General features: G+C 36.9%; 2 protein-coding genes across 4 annotated transcripts; one reads left to right on the forward strand and one right to left on the reverse strand.

Moving 5' to 3' along the window:
* Nucleotides 1-220: 220 nt before the first annotated feature.
* On the forward strand, nt 221-4,124 carry rnft1 (ring finger protein, transmembrane 1). 2 transcript variants are annotated; one of them, XM_059539770.1, is made up of 9 exons: nt 221-414; nt 1,283-1,704; nt 1,798-1,874; nt 2,376-2,476; nt 2,573-2,726; nt 2,813-2,971; nt 3,064-3,129; nt 3,276-3,377; nt 3,867-4,124. In XM_059539770.1, the coding sequence occupies exons 1-9, from the start codon at nt 389-391 to the stop codon at nt 3,999-4,001; spliced, it is 1,242 nt and encodes a 413-aa protein (XP_059395753.1). In that variant the 5' UTR covers nt 221-388; the 3' UTR covers nt 4,002-4,124. The 2 variants fall into 2 exon arrangements, with proteins under 2 accessions (XP_059395753.1, XP_059395754.1); XM_059539771.1 differs by lacking the exon at nt 221-414 and adding an exon at nt 1,100-1,180.
* An 805-nt stretch (nt 4,125-4,929) lies between these two features.
* On the reverse strand, nt 4,930-22,558 carry rps6kb1a (ribosomal protein S6 kinase b, polypeptide 1a). 2 transcript variants are annotated; one of them, XM_059539772.1, is made up of 15 exons: nt 22,273-22,558; nt 19,331-19,374; nt 19,087-19,204; nt 18,594-18,662; nt 18,111-18,258; nt 17,920-17,977; nt 17,157-17,257; nt 16,940-17,030; nt 16,371-16,461; nt 10,742-10,849; nt 10,583-10,645; nt 10,408-10,485; nt 10,169-10,276; nt 8,663-8,775; nt 4,930-8,158 (listed from the first exon to the last, which is right to left on the reverse strand). In XM_059539772.1, the coding sequence occupies exons 1-15, from the start codon at nt 22,384-22,386 to the stop codon at nt 7,915-7,917; spliced, it is 1,548 nt and encodes a 515-aa protein (XP_059395755.1). In that variant the 5' UTR covers nt 22,387-22,558; the 3' UTR covers nt 4,930-7,914. The 2 variants fall into 2 exon arrangements, with proteins under 2 accessions (XP_059395755.1, XP_059395756.1); XM_059539773.1 differs by lacking the exon at nt 22,273-22,558 and adding an exon at nt 20,401-20,779.
* Between the last annotated feature and the right edge of the window lie 806 nt (nt 22,559-23,364).

Here is a 23,364-nt window from a genome sequence, read left to right on the forward strand (position 1 = left end):
CCAATAACTTTCATTATAAGGAAAAAAAAAGATCCAAATGAATGGTGTTTGAGACGTTACGTTATTGTGCTTAACAAAATTGTGCTTAATTTTGTTTTTGTCATTTTGTTAAGTAATATGGGTTCGGAACACCATGAGGGTGAGTAAATGAATTTGGGCTTTTATTTTGAAAGCAGGAGAAAGCCTTGTTGAGGACTTTTATTTTGCTTTCCAGCAGAGCCACTGGACTGGTTCCTTTAGTAGGTCAGGCTAGATGGCTCACGGAACATTGACAAGTTGAAACCAAACATCTTTAGCCGATGAGCTGTTTTGATTATCTCTTTTAGTTTCTGTGTTTTGATCGTTCATACACCTCCATATCCTGTAGAATGGAGATCGGTGCTTTATCATGAAATTCCGCGCGCAGTATGACAGGTAGGCTAACGTTATTTATTTATTTATTTATTTAGTAAGCCCTTTACTCTTAAGAGCAATATAATAGCATTCATAAAAACATCAACAACCTTAGATATAAACCGTTAAAGATGCTATATTATCCTTGATTTAATGCAATTATAGCTAGCGAATATGTTCTGTCAACACTGAAGTTTAGAGAAGTTCATGTGTTACATTATGCACTAGAATAATCATGTAAACAGATGTGTAAGTAAGGATTATCATAAGAGCAATAATGTCACTGCTGTTGTGTCGGACAGGAACGCCGCGAGGAATCCATTTTGGGAGGGCCATATAAATTTGGGAGTAGCCACAATTTTACAGTGGAGTTGTAGTTATGATATTATAAATAATACAATCATTTTTTGAGATATGAATAACGTTAGGGCAAGAATAACGTAGCTAAACGTGACTGGTCAAAATATATGGTGAAAACGTAACACACACATAGTAAAGTATAGTTTGTTGTATATTTCTTCTTAACCAACAATACTTATTGCAGACACCAACGCATCGAGCTTTACGTGTCCACAAGCAACGCGCTGATTGGACAAAATCCCTTTAAGGGTAATCTATAATCTTTGGATTGGATCACTGGAGCAGAGCGACATCAATTTCTCGTCACACCCACAAGGCTCCCATTTTTAAAGTTCCACTCCGGGTTTTTTTTTTAATTTGACACTCCTCACTTGCTAGTAGTGAGAGAAACCCTCTCCGAGTGACTGACCATGAAGCTTGAAAAAATGTATTTCTTAGTACATTATAATAAAACACCTCTATATTTACATTGAGTTTGCCTGTCTTGTGTCTGTCTGCTGATGCACTGATCTGGTTTATTTTTCAACAGAAGAGCATATAGCGAGTCCAGAAGAGCGTTTAAACTGAGGGATTCACCTGATCCGATGCAAACCGATCCGAGCACGCAGGGAGGGAACGGGCTGTCACTTACCCTGCAGCCGGAGCTGCTCGCCCGAATGCCCGGCACTGGAAGTGCCAGCAGGCCGGAAACAGACGAGGACGTCCGGGTTCCTATCGGCAGCGGACGCGGCGCGACGTCGCGGAGGCTGAGAGCAGCGAGTCACAGCCACAGCCACAGCCACGGACACACTCACAGCCACGAGCCCGAGTCAGACAGCAGCGAGTCTGACCTGGAATCCGGAGAATCCAGCAGCTCGTTATCGGAGCTGCGCTACCTCCTGCGCTGGCTCAAGAAGAGTCTTCCCTTCATAGTTATTCTCTGTGCGAAACTAGTCATCCAGCACGCCCTGGGTACGCGTTAGTAAGAACAACGGTTTATGCAGTAGTTATGATGTGTAAAGGTCATGACCCCTGTCACATGTCTGAGTTTTTATTTTTTTGTAGGTCTGGCCGTTGCAATTGGTTTGTTTACCACCTTTATGTACGTCAACAAAAGCATTCAAACGCAAGTCTTTCTCCACGTGAGTCTACCATACTATTTGATATTTAACAGGGGAGTTGAAGATCAATGCTGTAGTGTTATAGGTTAATCTGTTATGGTGATCTATGAACTTTGACGATTGTGCCCTTGAGCAAATTTGCTTCATGTGCGAAAGTCTATTCACATCAAGAGCAATATAAAAACTCCTCAAGGAATTTATATTACATTGATTAAAGGTGAAAGAATATTTATATTTTCTATATTTCTTTCTACTCACTTAAGAATCCGGTTAAAAGGTAATACTATTTCAGCAAAAATATTAAGCAGCACAACGGTTTTCAATATTGATAATAATAAGAAATGTTTCCTCAGCACCAAATGAGCATATTAGAATGATTTCTGAAGGATCATTTGAAACATCATGTGATATTACTAACCCCAATCATTTGAATGGTTGAGTTTGTGTTTGTATAACATTTATAAAAATTTATCAATTATAATCTCATGGCTCCTTTGTTTTTTTGTTTTTTCTTGTATAAAGGACCGAAGGACAAAGTTGCATTGTGCCTGGCTCTTGCTTTTCCTCACATCCTCCAGTCTTCTTGTGTTCTACACTTTTCACACCCAGTCACTTTATCGCTGGTAAGTGCTTTACATTGTATCACCAAACCTCCACTAAATGACAAATACATACCATGCAGATGTAATCGCTTCGCTCTCTTTTCTTTTATCCCTCAGCCTAATTTTTGCCAACACTACAATAGATTCTCAGAACTTCTGGGAGGTTTTATGGAGTGTCGGTGTGACTAACTTCATTTTGAAGTTTTTCTTCATGGGGCTAAAGTGTCTTGTTCTCCTCATCCCCTCCCCGCTCATGAAATACCGGCCAAGGGTGAGCATGATTTGTAACATTATTTATTTTGCTGCTCCGAATCAAAATAAATGTTAGCTTTACCATATCCATCCTGCTTTCCATAGGGTCAGTGGTACATGCTCATAGAGGAGGTGGGTCAGTTGTATCAAGTGATCGCTCCTGTCCCGCTTTGGTTCCGCTATCTGGTCAGTTATGATGAGATGGACACCTCAGTGGGTCTGACTCTGGGAATCCTGTTAGCCTTGCTCTACCTCATAATGAAGGCAAGTACCATAATTACAATAAGCGGCTGTTTGAAACCAATACATTATTAGGAGACATCCAAATAATCAGATTTTATTATGTTTATTTGTAGCTTTTGGCCTTGTATGGACTGTCAGGATCATTGCGAAAACAATTACAGACTTTTTTCAGTTCTGAGGTACAAAAGATCGCTTTTTACCTGTCCTGTGCTCCTCTTATTCTGAAACATTTGTTGGGTGATCTGTAATAGAAATAGTGAAATTATAGACAAATGTTCTGTTTTCTGTATGTGCTGTTTAATGTTGTTTTTACCTGTTTGTAAAGGTGAACGGAGCTCCAGCCAGTCCTGCTCAGGTTAGAGAGGCAGGGGACATTTGTCCGATCTGTCAGGCTGATTTTAAGCAGCCTCGGATCCTCGTGTGTCAGGTGAGAATGTGGTCCTTGAGTTTGACCTCCGATGTCATACCACTTAACCTCCACTTTTCCAGGCTAAACCATAAAGCTTATTAAACACATTATATATTACAAAGCTAATCTCAACCCACATGAAAAAGATATTTTGGCTTGGTTTCACAGACAGGGCTTAGACTAAGCCAGGATTATGCCATAGTTCAATTAGAATATTTAAGTAATTTTTCTTAAACATGCTTTGGAAAACACATTGCTGCTGTGCACCTTGAGACAAATCTAAGGCACTTATATATATAGAGATAGATAGATAGATACTTAAAAGTGACTTTTTTTAAAACTACATGATTATTTTACAAAATGATTATAATCATATTTACATTATTTTTCTGTAAACAAACAAATGTGTTGGCGGTAATTTTAATACAGTGTTATACAGATGTAATACACAGTGTCATATAATGCATGTGCATAAATGTCAAATATTTACTGTTTGATTGTCTCCAGCATATCTTCTGTGAGGAGTGCATCGCCCAGTGGCTTAACCAGGAGAGAACCTGTCCTCTCTGCCGCACTGTCATCACAGACAAGGTGCAGAAGTGGAAAGATGGTGCAACATCAGCTTATTTACAAATATACTGAAATCTCACTGAAAGGACGGGAACACGGTGTTGTGGGTTGTTGAAACATTCAACCAGCAGTGGATCCACAGAATGTGGATCATTCCTCTCACCCATCGCACTTGTTATAAGGCAAAGGGCTCTAGGAAAACATATATAGATAACTTGTCAAAAGGACAAGTGTATTCACCAGCTCTTGTATTATTATTATTATTATAACAACTATTATTATTGTCACATGTGGGACTTTTTTAGTATAATTTATATTCCTCTTTTTGTTCTTGCATACCATCTCTGGTTTTACTTATTACCTTGTGGCTGTAAGCAGACAAATGGATACAGTGGAGACAAATGGATTTCTTTATATTGTATTTTTGGAGAAAACACTCACAAATAATGTGGCAGAAATACATTTGTCGTCTCCCTAAATGTATTTTAATTTAAAAAACTTTTTTCATAGATACTGGTTCTTTTGGTATGATCCTTTGTCAGATACTGTGTTTTTTGTAACTGAATTTCGTTTTAAATGCATTTAAGACTCCAATCATAAAGAGTTCTGGATTTTGCATTCAGTTTGAAGTATTCTGATTTCTCTGGTAATCTGAATGTGAGGCAATTGAACATGAACTGCTGATTTATCAAATGATGTAGCATTAGAACTTTGTAACCATGTGATTTTTGTGACTGAACAACACACAGTGGCTTTTGAATTTATTATTATTATTATTGTAATCCAGGCCTTTCCACAGATACATGGTATTTTTCTAATAATGTTGTACTTACACTGTAATAAACCAAAGCTTTGAAGAGGAAATATCTATTTTAGTACCATCATACAGTATGCAGTTACAGTTCTATTTATATCCAGTATATCTGACCAAATAAATTTTTCAAACTGTTAAAAAGTGTCACTGAAATGCTTTGCACAGTAAATGCAGGTTTGCTTGGTAAATGCTTGAATTCAACTTTATTGATTTTGTAGAATTTACTAAGGTTAAATTAAAATTAATTTTAAAAATAAACACAAGCAATCACAAACACCAGATTTGAATCAATCTCGCCATTCCATCCTTTACATCCATTCATTGTTTAAACCATATGTGCCACTGTCTAATAAACACAGCACTTCAAGCATTTGCATTTAAAATGCAAAATGTATTCTCGTCTGCATCTCAATTCTTTTCACAGGCATTTTCTTTTCACTTAATAATCCAAAAAGTTTCAGAATTGGTTCCAACTCTAACTTGAAGGAGTACCACAGTTTTTCAAGATCAGGTTCAGTTCAACTCTTGATAAAGCGCAATCACATACCACATTACATTTTTAGAAGGAACATATAATAATGAAGATAAAAAAACAGACCATTAACACATAGCACCAAGTGAAGTCTTAATATTCCAACATGACTGCAAGGATAAGTGGGAGACGGATTCAGAGGTTTTAAAGCCAAGCCAGTGATTATATGGACTGGGCTAATGGCCACAAGTGATAGATAAAGCCATTTACGCCACATTACAGCACCCTCTCTCTCAGCCAGCATTGCATAGATTAAACTGTAGATATTTGTGTACTCGAAGGCAAAATGGGATGCTTCCATAGTCAAAGTACCAGTTAAGAGGCAATTTAATTAAGCTGCTGGTCTCACAGATTTCAAAATCAAAGACTTTCACATATGAAGCCATTACTGGCTGTTAACTGCCACAGTACAGCATGCTGTTGTTTATCAGTAGGCACTGTATCTGACAGCTTAAGATATTCACAATCATGCTTCTTCTGCATAGTGAGTACAGCCAATTATTGGCTTGATGGAAACTGTTGCAAAGTCCAGACAGTTCAATCGGAGCAATGGCTTCGTAATGTCCAACCACAATTACAATCTACACGACGGAAATTAGAGTTTGAGGATGTAAGGTTGACATCACATTCAATCAGTGAGTTGTGACCATGTCACACCAGAACAATATTCTCAAACAGAAAACAAGCCTATTTTACATTCCCATGGGGAAAAAGAAAGTGTGTTATTCAGAAATTGTTTAAATGTGGTCACACAGACGCGAACGCAGTCTCACACGCAGACATTCATTGATAACAATAACACTTCTATTGAGCACAAATGCCTGTGAAACAAGATACAAAGAACCACCCACGATGGCTTACGTACAGCACCATCTTAACAAGATACAGATTCAGTGTCCATCAGTTCAAGGAGTCACTTCATCATTCAATACATACTGTATCTATAAGAACTATAGTATAAGGAAAGAGCACCAACATTCATGAAGAATCATGTCTATGTACAGCAATGAAATAAATACCGTTTTTTTTTTTTTTCCAATTTACTATTTTATTATGCTTCCATCATACTGGATTGATCTAGAATATATATTTTCTTTCCTCTTAACTACATAGATCCAAGCTTGTTTAATCACAATTCAATAAAACAATACATTTCTAGTGTACAGTGCACATCCTAAAAACATTTTTAATGTCCCCGGGAATAATAAGATTGTTTTGACTCCAACACCATTGTAGAAAGAAGTACTAAATAAAATAAAATTTAAACAGGGCTGGCATGTGTTCATGTTACTAATCTGGCTAAATCTCGAATAGCAATTTTGACTATAAAGAATAAATTATTTGCATAGTTTACAAAACTATATGGCACCTGAAAAATAAATAGGTCAAAACCAAAAAAAAAACAAAAAAAAATCAATTACTGATAGGGAAGTGTTGAGTGTTAAGAAAACTATTTCAAAACTCGTACTGGTGTCTTCAGTACTAGGGTTAAAAATTAAATAAATGAAATAAGCATTCTGTTTAAAGTCAGTAGTATTACTAGAATTTGTGTTTGTGGCTTACAAAGAAGTAACTTTACTCTGGATTATAAGGATTTATCCAGTATATAGTAATAATGTTTTTAAAAATTCTTTGGTAAGAAGATTGGTTGTTAAATAGCTTTTTACTGTTGAAAAGAAAAACTTGGTGATTTGATGCACAGAATGCAGGCAGATTCATACTTCAATGTAAATGTAATACTAATCAAGTGCAGATCAAAATAAGAGAATAATACCTTGAGGTGATCTAACACAGTCTCATTAACTCACAGCAAAGAAAAAAAAATCAGCTTACATTTTTACATCATAGTTTATCATTTGTAGGTTAGACTAACACGACTAAAGAGCTCCAAGTTCCCTGTGATTCTAGGCATCCTATATGAATTAAAGATAAAAACAAAGCAAATCAGACCGATTCCTCAAGAATGTAGACCTGGATCTTCTCGCCATTTTAAAAAGACAATTCACCCAACAATTCAAATTATGTCATCATTTAACCTCATGTCTTTCCAAACCTGTATAACTTTCTGTTCTTCTGTGAAACACAACAAAAGACATTCTGAAGCACGATTCAACTGTTTTTATCCACATAATGAAAGTCAATCGGTCTAAAACAACAAAACGCTGAGAAAATCTTCTTTTGTGTTCCACAGAAGAAAGAAGGCAAGTTATACAGGTGTGGAATGACAAAGGTGAGTACATGACAGAACTGATATTTTTGGGGTGAACTATCCATTTAAATACTGTTACTTTTAGTTAGAACATACAGTCACGCCAAACACAATAACAAGTGGCTCAAACTCAGTGTCTTAGACCAAACTTCAAATATACAACAGAAGATACTATGTATTCTCCCTTATGTTTCGCATGAGCATGGCATATAAAAGATAAACTGAAAATCATGCTCAGGGTTGCCTGAAGTGCAAGGTGTTCTCTTTTTCAAAGAAAGCAGCAGACCACCTCACCATAATGCAAGCAGAGAGAGGTCACAGCTCTGCATTCTCGCATGAAGTATACTGGTGCGGCAAAAAAAAAACTGGGTGCAGAAAGGCCTTTTGGGTAATTTGATAAATTCCTAAAATACAAAACTTAAGACTTTCATCAGTGATTCATCCTTAAATGCTTGGGTCTCCTGCCGCCCGCTGGGTGAGTCGGTTTCACAAATGACCCAGTGTTGGATGGTTTTTTGATGGGGAGAGGGGCTGACACCTCCATGTTGCTGCTAATGTCCATCTGCTCCACATTAGACACCTCCATGGGCGGCAGGAGAGAGGATGTGGTTGTGGGCACTTCTGGGAAGGGTGGACCCCGAGACCAACCGTCTACCCCTTCAGCCTTCACAGGGCTGGAAAAAGCAAGTATGGCATCATGGGTTACGGATCTCGATTCATGTTGAATTACAAATGCAAAACCAGGATAAACATGACCAGATAGGCTTGTTACAGCATGTACATAATCTTGGACTTAAAGCCCAGATAAATGAAATCAATGTCATTCCCTACAAAATCACTGGGTTGGGAATCAATACACCTTTCAAATAGTGAGTACATGTAAACATATACAAAGGGTGTTTTTCCGCCTACTGATTGAATACTATTAATTCTGAAATACTATTTTCATGTACTGTTTTCCTCCTACTATATAGTTGGGAAGCAAGCATATCTGGACACAGCATGTGATCTTATTTAAATGATTAATTCTTAAAATTAATCTGTTTCTTCAAATGTAGATCATGACTAATCTGGGGAAAATTTTTTTTTAACCCAGCCCTACAAGATAATAAAACTGGACATAACTACTTTATACACACTTCAAACTGTGAATCTATGTGGATTGAGAAAAACATTACCTCACTGGTGTTCTTGGGCTTCCCAGAAGTTTGCGAGGTGAACGGGATTTTGGTTCAAAAGTGAACTTCTCATTGATGTTTTCGAGCACAGATGGAGCTATGTATGTAAAGCCCTGAGGAGAGACAACATCCGAGAAGAGATTAAAAAAAAAAAAAAAAAAATTTGGGTAGACAAAAAAAAAAAAAAAAAAAAAAATAGCTTAGTGTAGAGGATGTGCAATTATGATGAACCAAAAAAAAAAAAGAGCATGTCACGCTAAGAGCTGGAAAAAACAGTAATAATACAGACCAGATGAGAGACATTATCCCTTTCTCGTAAGTTTGTCTACAAAAAGAACTAATTTACCACACACTCACAATGTAGGTCGGAAGTCAGAAATGAATCTTGTACACATTCTTGAGTGCTCTACGCAGCATGCTGATGATAATTAAGATCAAATGGTGTATAAACAAATTTGGAGGCTTCAGTTGGGTTCTTAGGTTTGGACTATGGTGTCACGTACACTAAGGCCTTAGTGGTGAATAATATTACTCTATTTGCCTGAAGAACATCTTTGTTTATAATAAATATCTACACTACCATTAAAAAGGGTTTTAGAAAGAAATAAAAAAAATTTCAAATTGAGTAAAGTGACAGCAAAGACTTACATTGTTACAAAATATTTCTATTGCAAATAAATGCAGTTTATTTGAACTACTGAAAATGTAGTTTTAATATACAAACCCGATTCCAAAAAAGTTGGAACACTGTACAAACTGAGAGTAAAAAAGGAATGGAATCATTTACAAATTCCATAAATGTATATTTTATTCACAATAGAATATAGATAACATATCAAATGTTGAAAGTGAGACATTTTGAAATGTAATGCCAAATATATGAAATTTAAAATCAACTTATTTTTCCCTTAAAATGATACATTTTCTCAGTTTAAACATTTGATATGTCATCCATGTTGTATTCTGAATAAAATATTGAAATTTTAAACTTCCACATCATTGCATTCTGTTTTTATTTACAATTTTTACAGTGTCCAAACTTTTTTGGAATCGGGTTTGTATTAAATATATACATTTGAATATATATTTAAATATAAAATTATAATAACATTTAACAATATTACTGTATTTCTTTATATAAAATTATATAAATTATAATAACATTTCACAATATTACTGTATTTTTGATTAAATAAATGCAGTCTTTGTGAGCATAAAAGCCTTCTTTCAAAAACATAAAAAGATCTTGTGACCCCTGAATGGTATTGTATACAAAGCAGAACCCTATACTATCAGTGGCCCATAATATTGGTAATATCATACTTGTAATATTTTAGATTTATCTGTTACTTGCTAATTAACATAAAAAAAGTTAATTATTAGTGCATTTCAAATAAATGTAAAACAGCTGGAGTCCTCACAGCAGTATAATGTTGGTGCAAAGACCATACATTTAATAAGTACAGAGATAAATTTAGCCAAAAGTGACCAGGAAAACAAACTGACCAGGAAGACTTGGTTGGCGCTTTCGCTGAGTGTGGAGTCATCGGGACTGTCCACGGGAGTCTGACTAGTGAACTTGGAGTCGAACTGGCTAACATCATCTGCTGAACGCTGTAGAAATAGAGATCTGTGAGGAGTTATTATCAGATACTACATCATGAGCTCTATAATAATAACAACTATAAACACGCAATAAAAGAGACAAACAGTTGATTGTAAAGAGAGAGAAAACACTCTCGTACCAAAACAGGCTTAAAGGGAGGTTCAACTTTAAAAGCCAGCAGATCATCCCAGTTCGTATGTCTGAAGAAGGAGTGAGCCTAAAAAAAATAAAACTTTTTAAAATATATAAAACTCCACTACATGCAATCTCCTGCTTTTATGATAATAAGTCCACCGTATCACAAGGTCAGATACCTGGACATCTAAAGCATCTCTAGGACCTGCTCCCATCCTCGTTGATGCGTTTCTTCTCAGCAGCTGGGTGTGAGAAACACACAAATACACAACCCAGTTAGTTGAGCAATAGAAGAATTCCACATTGGTATGAAACCTGATTGACCTTAAGACTTCTACCTTTTTCAGAAGGTCCCGTGCTTCTTGGGTGAGGTAAGGTGGAAGGTTCAGTTTGCACTTTAGGATTTTGTCTATGGTTTTTTTCCGATTCTCTGCAGTGAACGGTGGCTGAAGGAGAATGTTAAGAGGTTAGTCTGGGTAAACTTAGTTTATACTCTGTGCACAAATTCATAAGACACTTGATGTCTTCACATCAATGCTTGTTTTGTTTTTAAATCTGTCTGAAAGGGAGGAAATTACATTCAACATCTAGCATCTAGTCTAGGCTGATCCACACAAAGCCAGAGTTTTCCCTTTCCAAATTTTTTTTTCCCTCGTTCTTCTGTAAACATGGCCTTCTCTCAAGAAATATCTGCATACACACAAAACCACTGCAACCAACTCAAAATGATGTAGTATACATGCCAGACCAGTGTGTGGCACTGTAATTCTGCCACAGAGATACACTAAAAACTGGTTAAGGCTACACAGATTCATCTACTGGGCATGCACAGATCAATACAGCATATTTTTGTCACACTGTAAAACGATAATTACTGTTTTTGCATTATCGTAAGAGGTAGGTTTAGAATTGGGGTAGGTGTAAGAGTTAATAAAATACAATCTAGCAGGTAGAAAATTAAATTTATTGTTAGCTTTCGCTTTTAGCTGTATCACCTCTAAAAATTGAGAATCCACTTGTAGCATGCACAGAATGGGGTGATGACATCATTGTTTCACAAAATATACGGATTGGCTGTACACATAAAAACGTAAGGGTGTACATTTTTTTTTTGATTTATCCACTTTGGGGCCCGGTTTAAAAAAATACCGGTTTCAGGCTCCCAAAACTCAAGGCAGATGCGTCTGTACGAAACATTGACTACGTTTATATGCTGTTAAAATTCGGGTTATGGTCGGGTTAAGGTCACTATTTGGGTTTCTGAAACATTCGGGATAACCCGTTTACATGCGTGAGCAGAGAGAGTTACCAATCCCGATGTAAACGGCAACGCACGGTTAGCGTCTGGACGTACAGACAACAAGACGCAATATGCGTCATTTCCGATTCTTCTTCCTGTATTCAAAGACAACAACAACAACAACAGCAGCAGCAGGCGGATAATGAATAGTTTGGGGCAGATAGCGATAGTCTTTGTTTGCGCTTTGGCGCTGGTACTGATCCACCAGCAGCACTTGACACTAATGTGCCTCTATACTGCACGCGGGGGGTTTTTATGCGCCGTCTCTACTCAAAAGACCAAGATTCCTTGCGAATAGAACATGCGCAGAACACACATTTTGATGGGGATATGCCGAAACGCGTTTACAAGGCCAAATATTCGGGTTAGAAAAGGGGTACCCCAGGTATAATATCCCGGTTTTTAAAAACCGGGATATGAGCATATCCGGGTTTTTGCCGGTGTTTACATGGCCGTGCGCGACCGGGTTATTGCTAATATCCCGGTTTTGAACGGGTTATTGGCTGCATGTAAACGCAGTCACTGATATGATACAAAATGTTTACGTATGTAGTTAAACTCATCTCTGTGTCGACGGGGCCTAAGAAAAACTCTGTATTAATGCCAACAGATTTAGAATTAAATGTCAAACAAATATGCGTACAAATATGCTGTTCAGGTGTCCGCATACTTTTGGTCATGTAGTGTTGGTTCCAGGTTTTATCTAAATTTGTTTACATTAACTGTTTGAATAAGGTTCCATTAAAGATGATCTATAATGAATTTTCACACGTATTCCTTGTCAAGATGTAAAACTAAAGTTAATGAATGGCAGGAGGTATATGAGATTGCCTTCTGAATATTATGTATATATTTATCTACCGATATAATATACAGCTTTCTGACCTACTCGGTCTCTAACTGAATGTAAAACATTAAAGGTGCTCTAAGTGATGTCACACATTTTTTAGGCCAAAACATTTTTTGTCGCATCCAGCAAACATCTCCTCACTATCCGCTAGCTGCTTGTCCCCTGAACACGCTGTAAAAAACGGGGTCTCTAGACACCACAGGCTGCACAAACAACAAGAAAAACAAACTGGGCTCACCCGCACCACGAAACATAAAATGTTCCAGTTAGTGTTGTCACGGTACCAAAATTTCAGTATTCGGTACCGATACCAGTGAAAATCCGCGGTTCTCGGTACCAATTTCGGTACAAAAGCAAAACACAAAAATATGCTAATTAAAAAAAAAACTTTTTATCACTAAAAATAAAACCAATGCCATTCTTTATACTTATTTACAATTGTGTTTAAAGTTCTTCTACAAGTAATATAATTATGAAAAACAGTAAACAAGTTTCACCTAAATTTAATTTGTCTTTTAATTTATGAAATTTAAACACATTTTATTTTTTGGTAAATAAAGGGGATTTCCTATTAAAATTAAAACATGGAAGAAATATTGTGTGATTAATTTTTAATTAACAGTAGTAGCAGTATCACATACATTTGACAAAATAATAGTAATATTTCTAGCACAATGCCTTTATGTAAAAATGAATTTGTAATGAATGCATATTTGTCATTTATCTGAACTTAAGACTGGTGGTGATGCTTAAGATATTTTTGTTCATTGAGGGTTTCTGTAAAAAAAAAAAAAAGTAATAGATCATAATATTTATTATTAAAAGTTAATAATAATACTAATTCTACAACCCGAATTCCGGAAAAGTTGGGACGTTTTTTAAATTTTAATAAAATGAAAACTAAAGGAATTTCAAATCACATGAGCCAATATTTTATTCACAATAGAACATAGATAACGTAGCAAATGTTTAAACTGAGAAATGTTACACTTTTATCCACTTAATTAGCTCATTTAAAATTTAATGCCTGCTACAGGTCTCAAAAAAGTTGGCACGGGGGCAACAAATGGCTAAAAAAGCAAGCAGTTTTGAAAAGATTCAGCTGGGAGAACATCTAGTGATTAATTAAGTTAATTGATATCAGGTCTGTAACATGATTAGCTATAAAAGCTTTGTCTTAGAGAAGCAGAGTCTCTCAGAAGTAAAGATGGGCAGAGGCTCTCCAATCTGTGAAAGACTGCGTAAAAAAATTGTGGAAAACTTTAAAAACAATGTTCCTCAACGTCAAATTGCAAAGGCTTTGCAAATCTCATCATCTACAGTGCATAACATCATCAAAAGATTCAGAGAAACTGGAGAAATCTCTGTGCGTAAGGGACAAGGCCGAAGACCTTTATTGGATGCCCGTGGTCTTCGGGCTCTCAGACGACACTGCATCACTCATCGGCATGATTGTGTCAATGACATTACTAAATGGGCCCAGGAATGCTTTCAGAAACCACTGTCAGTAAACACAATCCGCCGTGCCATCAGCAGATGCCAACTAAAGCTCTATCATGCAAAAAGGAAGCCATATGTGAACATGGTCCAGAAGCGCCGTCGTGTCCTGTGGGCCAAGGCTCATTTAAAATGGACTATTTCAAAGTGGAATAGTGTTTTATGGTCAGACAGTCCAAATTTGACATTCTTGTTGGAAATCACGGACGCCGTGTCCTCCGGGCTAAAGAGGAGGGAGACCTTCCAGCATGTTATCAGCGTTCAGTTCAAAAGCCAGCATCTCTGATGGTATGGGGGAGCATAAGTGCATACGGTATGGGCAGCTTGCATGTTTTGGAAGGCTCTGTGAATGCTGAAAGGTATATAAAGGTTTTAGAGCAACATATGCTTCCCTCAAAACAACGTCTATTTCAGGGAAGGCCTTGTTTATTTCAGCAGGACAATGCAAAACCACATACTGCAGCTATAACAACAGCATGGCTTCGTCGTAGAAGAGTCCGGGTGCTAACCTGGCCTGCCTGCAGTCCAGATCTTTCACCTATAGAGAACATTTGGTGCATCATTAAACGAAAAATACGTCAAAGACGACCACGAACTCTTCAGCAGCTGGAAATCTATATAAGGCAAGAACGGGACCAAATTCCAACAGCAAAACTCCAGCAACTCATAGCCTCAATGCCCAGACGTCTTCAAACTGTTTTGAAAAGAAAAGGAGATGCTACACCATGGTAAACATGCCCCGTCCCAACTATTTTGAGACCTGTAGCAGAAATCAAAATTGAAATGAGCTCATTTTGTGCATAAAATTGTAAACTTTCTCAGTTTAAACATTTGCTATGTTATCTATGTTCTATTGTGAATAAAATATTGGCTCATGTGATTTGAAAGTCTTTAAGTTTTCATTTTATTAAAATTAAAAAAAACGTCCCAACTTTTCCGGAATTCGGGTTGTACTACCATACTAACAATATACAATGCACTATGGATTGATGAACTGCTGTTTCATGAATATTAATCACGTTGTCTGCGTTCGGTCGAACTGATTTGCTGAAATCAAAACAGGGACGGTAAGAGATCAGCGCAAGCCAATGAAATTGCCATTTGCGCATTAGCTCCGCCCACTACCGGAGAAACCGGCATATCTTCTGCTTGTTCGAAAATATGAATAATTCTAAATGAACTCCATTATTTTGACAGGAGAAGACAACAAAGAATATAGTTTACATGTAGCATGTCGATTCAGCGTGGTAAGACTCTCTCTCTTTGCATGTGTGAGAAACAGAGCTATCAGCAAAGCGACGGCGAGTTGTGCTCCTTCACACAGAGTTTACAGTTCGGCAAATACCATAGACAGTAAAAGAGGCAAATACAGGTGTACTGTGCGTCCATTGAGATGAATTGAAAAGTACAGATCGCTTGATGGAGAGAGAACTCTGAAGCGCTCAGTCAGTGTTCAGCGAGTGAAAATATATCTGCGCCAATCTTATAATAGCCTCGAACACACACACACTGGCGAGTAAAATCTAAGAATTTATTAGCCAATGGCTAACAATAGACAATTAAGTCACCCTGAGTAAAATTTATTCACATATGCGAGTAATTTACTCGCAATGTAGAGGCTGTTTTGACGGTTTTCCGTGAATACCTTTAAATTGACACTGGTCTTACTCAAATGAAACGGTAAAATGCTTGTGAAGTGACTCAGAACAGTTCTGGTGATGTTGTTTGTGTATTTATGTCCTCATTATTGCAAGCGTCATGCGATTCAGTCTATGTAGTAAACAAAACATTCATTCATTCACACAGAGACGCGTAGAACATGCAGGATGCAGATTTCAACCAACTTTTGCGGCTTAACATTTACAGATACTGGTCCATATGGAGATTTGATTTGATTAATTTATGCTAACTTTGACAAATTCCGTGACTGTCCATATTAAAATGCAAGTTTCATTTTCATGACTGGATTTTGAGATTCCGTCCTCGTTTTCTGCTTCGCGGAAATCATAGCGCTGAACCGGGTTTGAACGGGACCTCGGTACCACCGGTACTTACAGAAACCTGGTACCGTGACATTTTTTTAGTACCGACTTAGTACCGAAGTACCGGGTCTTTTGACAACACTAGTTCAAGCCAATAACCGACAAGAAAGATTTGGGGGGTTATTGCACGGATGAGGAGGAGGGAGGGTCTAGCTAGCCTCCGTTTTGTTTGACAACAATTTGAACGTCAACAAGAAGTTTCGACTCCCAGCATCACTTAGAGCACCTTTAATGAGGAAGCAACATATTAGAATGGAGATGTAAGATGGGACACTCACAGCTCCTGTCAGCATGTCATACATCAGGGCTCCCAGACTCCACCAGTCCACAGCTCGGTTATGGCCACTTCTCATGAGGATCTCTGGTGCCCTGAAAGAGGGAGAGGACAAGACAAACAAAGAGAGAGAGAGATGAAACGAATGAGTGAAGGGAGAAAATGCCAGCACACCAACCATTTTTTGTGCTGCTGTCTTTTTTTACTTTGACCTAAATGACACTGGAGGCCCCAAATAAGGCTTTAGTTGACATGATTGATGGAGCCTCTGACCTCCATGAACTGCTCTGCATGGACTTTCAAGAGGCCACATCATTGAAAACATGATATCATGCTCTTTTAAAAGTGAAGTTCAAGTTGGTATACAAAACAAAGCTCCCTTTCTAGCCTAAACAGGTCATTCATTTGAGAAAAAGCAGCATAAAAATGTCATGGTTTGTACAACATCAGCATCAACTTGGCCAATTCTGGTGAACTGTTTTTACGAAAATTTTACATTTAGACCTAGAAGTTACATAAAGATTTTTTGAAAGGTGCACTAAGCAATATTTGAAAATGTGTGTTTGTACATACATGTACTCTATGGTTCCACAGAAGGTGTGTGTGACGGTTCCATCGTGGATCGACTCCTTACAGAGTCCGAAGTCTGTCAACTTCACATGACCTGAGATGAGAATGAAATGAGCACATCCAGAGGAGAACAGTCTTTATTGAACAAGCAGTGCTGCAAGTCTGAGGACTATCTGGGATAAAAGGACAGAGGTGTGTGCGTATGAGTGTGTTTTATTACCATTGTTATTGAGCATGATGTTCTCTGGCTTCAGATCTCTGTAGATAATGCCTTTCTGATGAAGGTGACCCAAGGCCATGGAAATCTCTGCCAGGTAAAAACTAGGAGCAGGAAATAAAATTAGAGGGTCGTAGGTAGATAAGAAAGTCAATAAATAAAAGGTTATAGAAGTTAAAAAGCTCACAAAATCCATGAATTCAAACATTTGTTTTCTTTGTTAAACAAAATGTAAATTGTATTATTATTGTATCACATTAAAGAAATAAAAAAATGTATGGATTTATTAATTTTTGATGTTATTTCCCCATATAAATTAGGGTTCAAAAGATTCCTAATATATAGTTCAATAATCATACAGGCCACTTTTTAAGGTGATTCATTCCTTTATGGAGTTTGACAGCTCTTGGTCACAATGAATTGTTGTACAGAAAAGAACTACATGAAGACTCATTAAAAATATTTTTTAATAATTAAATGTGTGTGTGTGTGTGTGTGTGTGTGTGTGTGTGTGTGTGTGTGTGTGTGTGTGTGTGTGTGTGTGTGTGTGTGTGTGTGTGTGTTACAAATTTAAAAAACAACACCATACAGGTTTGGAATGACTATGAAGGTAAGAAAATATTGACATGCATTTTGCCGTCAATAAAGCCAGTGCATTTTGAAAGCCTCCTGGAGAAGATCAACGTTTACACACAACAAAGGTGTTTCAACCAGATAGCAGACAGGCCATCTTGACCCCTGATAAGACTGATAAAGCTCCACTTACCAGGCTGTGTCCTCCAAGAAGATCCCCTCCCTCTCCAGCTGCATGAACAGCTCTCCACCTGTTACAGAAACATGAAAAGGATTCAGGTTTTTTTTTCTCAAAACCAAGACAAATACTGCTAGAATTTATTTCTGTTCAGGATTTGGTGACTTTTGTGCTCAAGAAAGCACCAGTAGCTATTATGAACTCACCGCTTAGGTACTCCAAGATGAGGTAAAGTTTGCCTCCAGTCTGAAAGGCGTATATGAGGTCCACAATGAAGGCATGCTTAACTTCCTCTAGGATGCTCCTTTCTGCTTTAGTATGAGCAGTATCTTTCGCATTGCGAGCTATCATGGCCTGTTGAAACAGACAAAAGCAACAGAATACATTAAGAAATCTTGTGTTCTTAAGTATATGTCAAGCACACAAGCAATGTCTGTACGCAAATGCAAAGTGACAAAATTAGTGATTCTAATATTAAACAATTTTATCAGCTGTTGCGAAATGGAAAAACACACTAAAACTATACAAACAATTCATTATCGAAACTGTTTATAGGTAATGATGAAACATTCCTTAGACATTATTCACAGGCCTGCAGCAAACCACACCAATACAATCTGTTAACCAGCAGGACCAGGCATGATGGAACAACCCATGCTGACTTTCAGGGAATTTTTAGGGGGCCATACCTTTTTCAAGACCTTCATGGCAAATATCTTCCCAGAATCTGCCCCTGTTACCTTGCGAACTTGAAAAACCTGTTTTTTATAACAGAAAAGGATTGTTAACACATATATAGACTAAGTTGACAGTCCAATAAAAATGGCACAGTTAGATCTACAATAAATATCTAATGAAAACTAAAGGCATTAAAACCTCAGTCCAAACAAATTACGTGCAATATTGTTTTCAAAAGTCAGTAAGATTTTTTTTTTTTTAACAAAGAAGAATTGATACCATTCAGCAAGGACGCATTAAATTGATCAAAAGTGACAGTAATGACATTTATAATGTTACAAAAGATTTTTATTTTAAATTAAAGCTGCTTGTTTGAGGTTTCAATTCTTACCACAAACTTTTAAACAGAAGTGTTGGCTGCATTATTTTGCAGCATTATTTATGTGTTCAAACTACACTACATGCAGAGAGGAAACTATGGGTAGCACTGTTAGTCTAGCTTACCTTGCCATATCCTCCTTTACCCAAAACACGGAGCAACTCAAAACATTCCGGACGAATCTGCTCCGTGCCTTGATTTACACTCTTCTCAGAGATCTCGAACTTCTCACAGTCTTCCATACTGCTCCAAAACATTCAAATATCAACATTTTAATTAAAAAGAAGACATTCCACGTTTTGAGGAGTTTAATTGAAATGACATAATCAAATTACACAAATATAATTAGGAGCACTTTGACATACTCACAATTCAAAGCCACTGCACTGGTCCATGCATTCATTACTCTTGGCCTGTGGACAGAAACACATTTTTGGTGTTTATGGTAGGTTCAGAGTGTCTGAGGTGTGGCACAGTTTTTTTTTTGTATCTCTGCAGCTTTTTCACCAAATGCACAGTGTGCAGATCTGACACGGCCATTAAAGCTCAATCTGTCCCAGTGACTGACGGGCACTGGCTCTTTTCCATCAACTGGAGTTATCAAGGTCACTGATGATCACTGTTATCACATTACAAGACCCAGTCTAACAACAGAGAGAGTGTCAGAGCAAGGCAAGTTGGATCTACAGAGTAGCAAAGCTAGTCTAAAAATCTGACATGAAAACTTCTGTCAAACTTTTGAACACTTAGCCTCTTAAGTCTATTTTGTTTTAATTTCAGTAATACAAAAAGTAACTGCAGCTGAAATGTTTTAAAAGTTAATTTCTCTCATATTTAATACGATTCTGAAGTGTGTTTAGTCATTCGTACAGTTAGGACTTTATAACCCTGAAGTGATGCTAGGTATCCAAAAAATCTAGTTTAAGCAGGTAGCAATTTCTAGCTGGTCTGAATTAGTAACTATGTATAGCTAATATGTTAATTTATGCTAAATTAGCTACATAGAATATATTCAGTTTGACCAAACTGCTTTATAGCTGGTCCAAGAAGATCCACCATATTAACAACCAGCTAATGTCCAGCTTAGACCAGCTAAAAACCGTCTTAAACTAGCTTAAACATATTAAGAAGATATACTCTAAAATCGTATTAAAACAGACAAATATGTCTCCTTATAATAACGATATTGCCATGTTTTGACATTATATCATGGCAAGTACTTCCTCTGTAAAACATTTCCTCTGTAAAACATTTTAAACCATATTAATCATATAGAACATGGTAAATATTAAAGGTAACGTTAATGGTTTACTACAGTAACGTTACAGCCATAGTACTTTTTGGCCGTGTTTCTGTAGTGTGTAAGGTGCCGGGTCGATCTTCAGGCGGGTCCAGGCGATGCGGAAAAACTGAAACCGAGCCGGTTACCGGTTACATACCCCGTCGGCGAGCTCCTCGTCCGACACGTTGTCCTCCGGCGGGTCTAGGTCGATATCAAACACACCAGCCATGGCCACAGTCTCTTTACACACCCCGATACCGGAATAACGATGAATACGGACACCTCATGGTCCGGCACAACTCACCGACGCCATAACCGGCTCCGGTAATTTACGCAACGTATTCCTACGTAGATTAACTGGTAAACGAGAATCACGACGAACAGCGAGTTTCACAGAGCGTCCGTGCGCATGCTCCGTATTGTGTACAACAACTGTAATTACGTAATAACAACTAAATTTACGTTTTTATTTATTTAAACACAAATGTCTTCTATTTTACTCCGGAAGGCTGTAGCTGAGGTAAGTGGGTATAGGGATACCAAAAAAAAAAAAAAAAAAAAAAAAAAAACACGTCATTCTATGATTTTACCTGTAGTACCGCTGCACTGCCGGCAGGTGTCGAAAAAGACCTCGTTTGGCTTTTGGCAACAGCTTCAAGTGCGTGCTGATAGTAATTTTGTAAAAGGTAGCTACTGCATAATCAGTAGTGTGCCTGTTTTCAAGCATAATTTATTTAATTATGAAATAACTACACGTTTATTCACCTGATTAGAGGGTATAAAGAAAGGTTTTCCTAAGTTGGACACAAAACAAAGATTGGAGTTAAGTTATAAAATACTATTTCAGTCTTTGTGTTTCGAATTTGTTTCTTGCTTTTAATCCCGTTAATCCCAAACTTTTTTTTTTTAGTATGTATACACATAACCTATATACTTACATTAAATTTTATGGTATCATTAAAATATTTTGTGTTACTTGAGCATATTTGTGACCCTGTAACATAAGTAGCACGGGTATGTTTATATCAATAGCCAACGAACACTGTATGGGTCAAAATCATCGATTTTTATTTTATGCCAAAAATCATTAGGATATTAAATAGAAATATGTTCCATGAAGATATTTTGTACATTTCCTACCGTAAATATATCAAAACCTCATTTTTAATTAGTAATAAGAATTGCGAAGAACTTTAAATATCAAGTTTAAAGGCGATTTTATCAATATTTTGATCTTTTTCAAATAGTCGTCTCTCAGCCAAATATTGTCCCAAACAATAGGCAACATCAATGGAAAGCTAATTTATCCAGCTTTCAGATGATGTACTAGCCTATATCTCAATTTAAAAAAAAAAAAAATTCTGTGCTCCAGGGTCACATTTGATTTTCTATAGAATAATTAGGCCTATGTCTATGAACGTTTAGATTTGGCAGGATATCGATGTAAGAAAATTCTCATCTTTTTCCCAGTATTTGATTATTCATGAAGCTAAATTCTATTGAATGAGGGTAATTATTCAAACATTTCGTCCTATCCTAAACTACTCAAAAGTCAGCAAGCTTGGCAAAAGATGCAAGCTCACACACTATACATTGTTACAAAGCGCTGGATAGCCACAATTCTCTGCTCCCCACTTTTAAAAACCACATCAATGGATCACAATGGGCACTTTGTGTCACATATGCTCCTAGCGAGAAAACACACACACACACACACACACACACACACACACACTATGCAAATTATAGTTACAGGGACTTTCCAAAGTTGTATGTTTTTAAAAACGAGGCACAATAACTCATTCATACTTTACACAACATGACACCAAAACAATGCTCATCACAATGTATGGCTGTTGATATGACTGATAATATAGCAAGTCATTTGAAGCTTAATTTTTTGCAATAAAAACGGGCCTCCTGTTGTAGATTGTTGACTATTGTTCTCTGTTCCAAAATGCTTAGAATGCGAGCAGGAATCTAGCAGTTTCTCAAGCTCTAATTCTTCTGCTAGATTAATGATACATACCTGTGGGTTTCTGGAGAGGTAAAGAGACCCAGGATCTGTGTCAGGTAACGTTTTCACCTGGTTCTGAGTCAGCTTGGGTGTGCCATGTTCTCCTGTTCGGTGACAGCACATCATTGATTCATGTGACAGGTTAAAGCCCCCGACTCACCTGAACTTCAGGAAAGTTTTAATTATGAATACACTTGATTGCACTTTTGAGAGCTGTAAACTGTAAATGGGAAACTTTTGCAATTTTACCTTCACCCAGATAACATGCACTTCGTAAAACGTGAGGACACTTTAATTTAGGCCAACACAACTGTCAATATGCAAATTTTAAAATATTATTTTATAATCATTTTAATGCGTACCTTTTATATTGAAAATGTTTTTTAAAAAAATGTAAGTATTGAAATTTAAAAAAAAAAAATGTTCACCTATGGCCCCTACTGGTTGCTCTAGGTAAGTTATGCACGTTGAATTCTAACTAAACCAGCAAAAGTTCGGTATTGGGTCACACGCTAATCAAGAACACCTGACCTTATTGTGCAACCTACACAATAGATTGATCATAAGATGGAGGAGGGTTGTTAGAAAACTACAATGAGCATGTCAAGCCTTATTTGAATATTAAAACCTGTTTGAACGAGTGATTTGCATGAAGGCGAACCCTCAGGCGAAGCTCCTAACTGTAGTGGGCGTGATCGTTGCTGAATTAGTCGCATCACTAAAGGAAGAGTCACCCAGCAACTATTTCATATGATATTATACAGAATATTATACAGTGCACATTTTCGGATTTTTTTATAATCAGTTCTTATTGGCGCAAGGAATAACATTTATTACTGACTTCAAACTTTTTTCAGTGATACATTTTAAAAAGGTTATCTTTATTTTCTTACACATTTATGTATAAATATGTATATAGTATTATTATATTTTATTTTTAACTGCTTATATTTTTTGTTAACCTAAAATTCTTAACTTATAATTTCTGAAACCTGTAGCAATTACATTTTATTGCCTGCAACTGTTGCATGACGTATTGCTCTGCATTAAATAAACTTTGGTGTGAGAAAAACATAGTATTAAACTCAAATAACTAAATAAATA

The sequence above is a fragment of the Carassius carassius genome, chromosome 45 (genome assembly GCF_963082965.1).
Source record: "Carassius carassius chromosome 45, fCarCar2.1, whole genome shotgun sequence".
Taxonomy (NCBI): Eukaryota; Metazoa; Chordata; class Actinopteri; order Cypriniformes; family Cyprinidae; genus Carassius; species Carassius carassius.

Bases quoted from the DNA above. Each gene is read 5' to 3' on its own strand.
- rnft1 (XM_059539770.1), top strand. From the start codon at position 389: ATGAAATTCCGCGCGCAGTATGACAG. The intron at 2,727-2,812 runs GTGAGCATGATT...TGCTTTCCATAG, and splicing joins TCATGAAATACCGGCCAAGG to GGTCAGTGGTACATGCTCAT. The intron at 2,972-3,063 runs GCAAGTACCATA...GTTTATTTGTAG, and splicing joins TGCTCTACCTCATAATGAAG to CTTTTGGCCTTGTATGGACT.
- rps6kb1a (XM_059539772.1), bottom strand. From the start codon at position 22,386: ATGATGTGCTGTCACCGAACAGGAGAACATGGCACACCCAAGCTGACT. The intron at 19,205-19,330 runs GTGAGTATGTCA...GTTTTGGAGCAG, and splicing joins CAGTGCAGTGGCTTTGAATT to TATGGAAGACTGTGAGAAGT. The intron at 8,776-10,168 runs GTCAGTTTGTTT...GTCTCTCCTCAG, and splicing joins GCGCCAACCAAGTCTTCCTG to GGCTTTACATACATAGCTCC.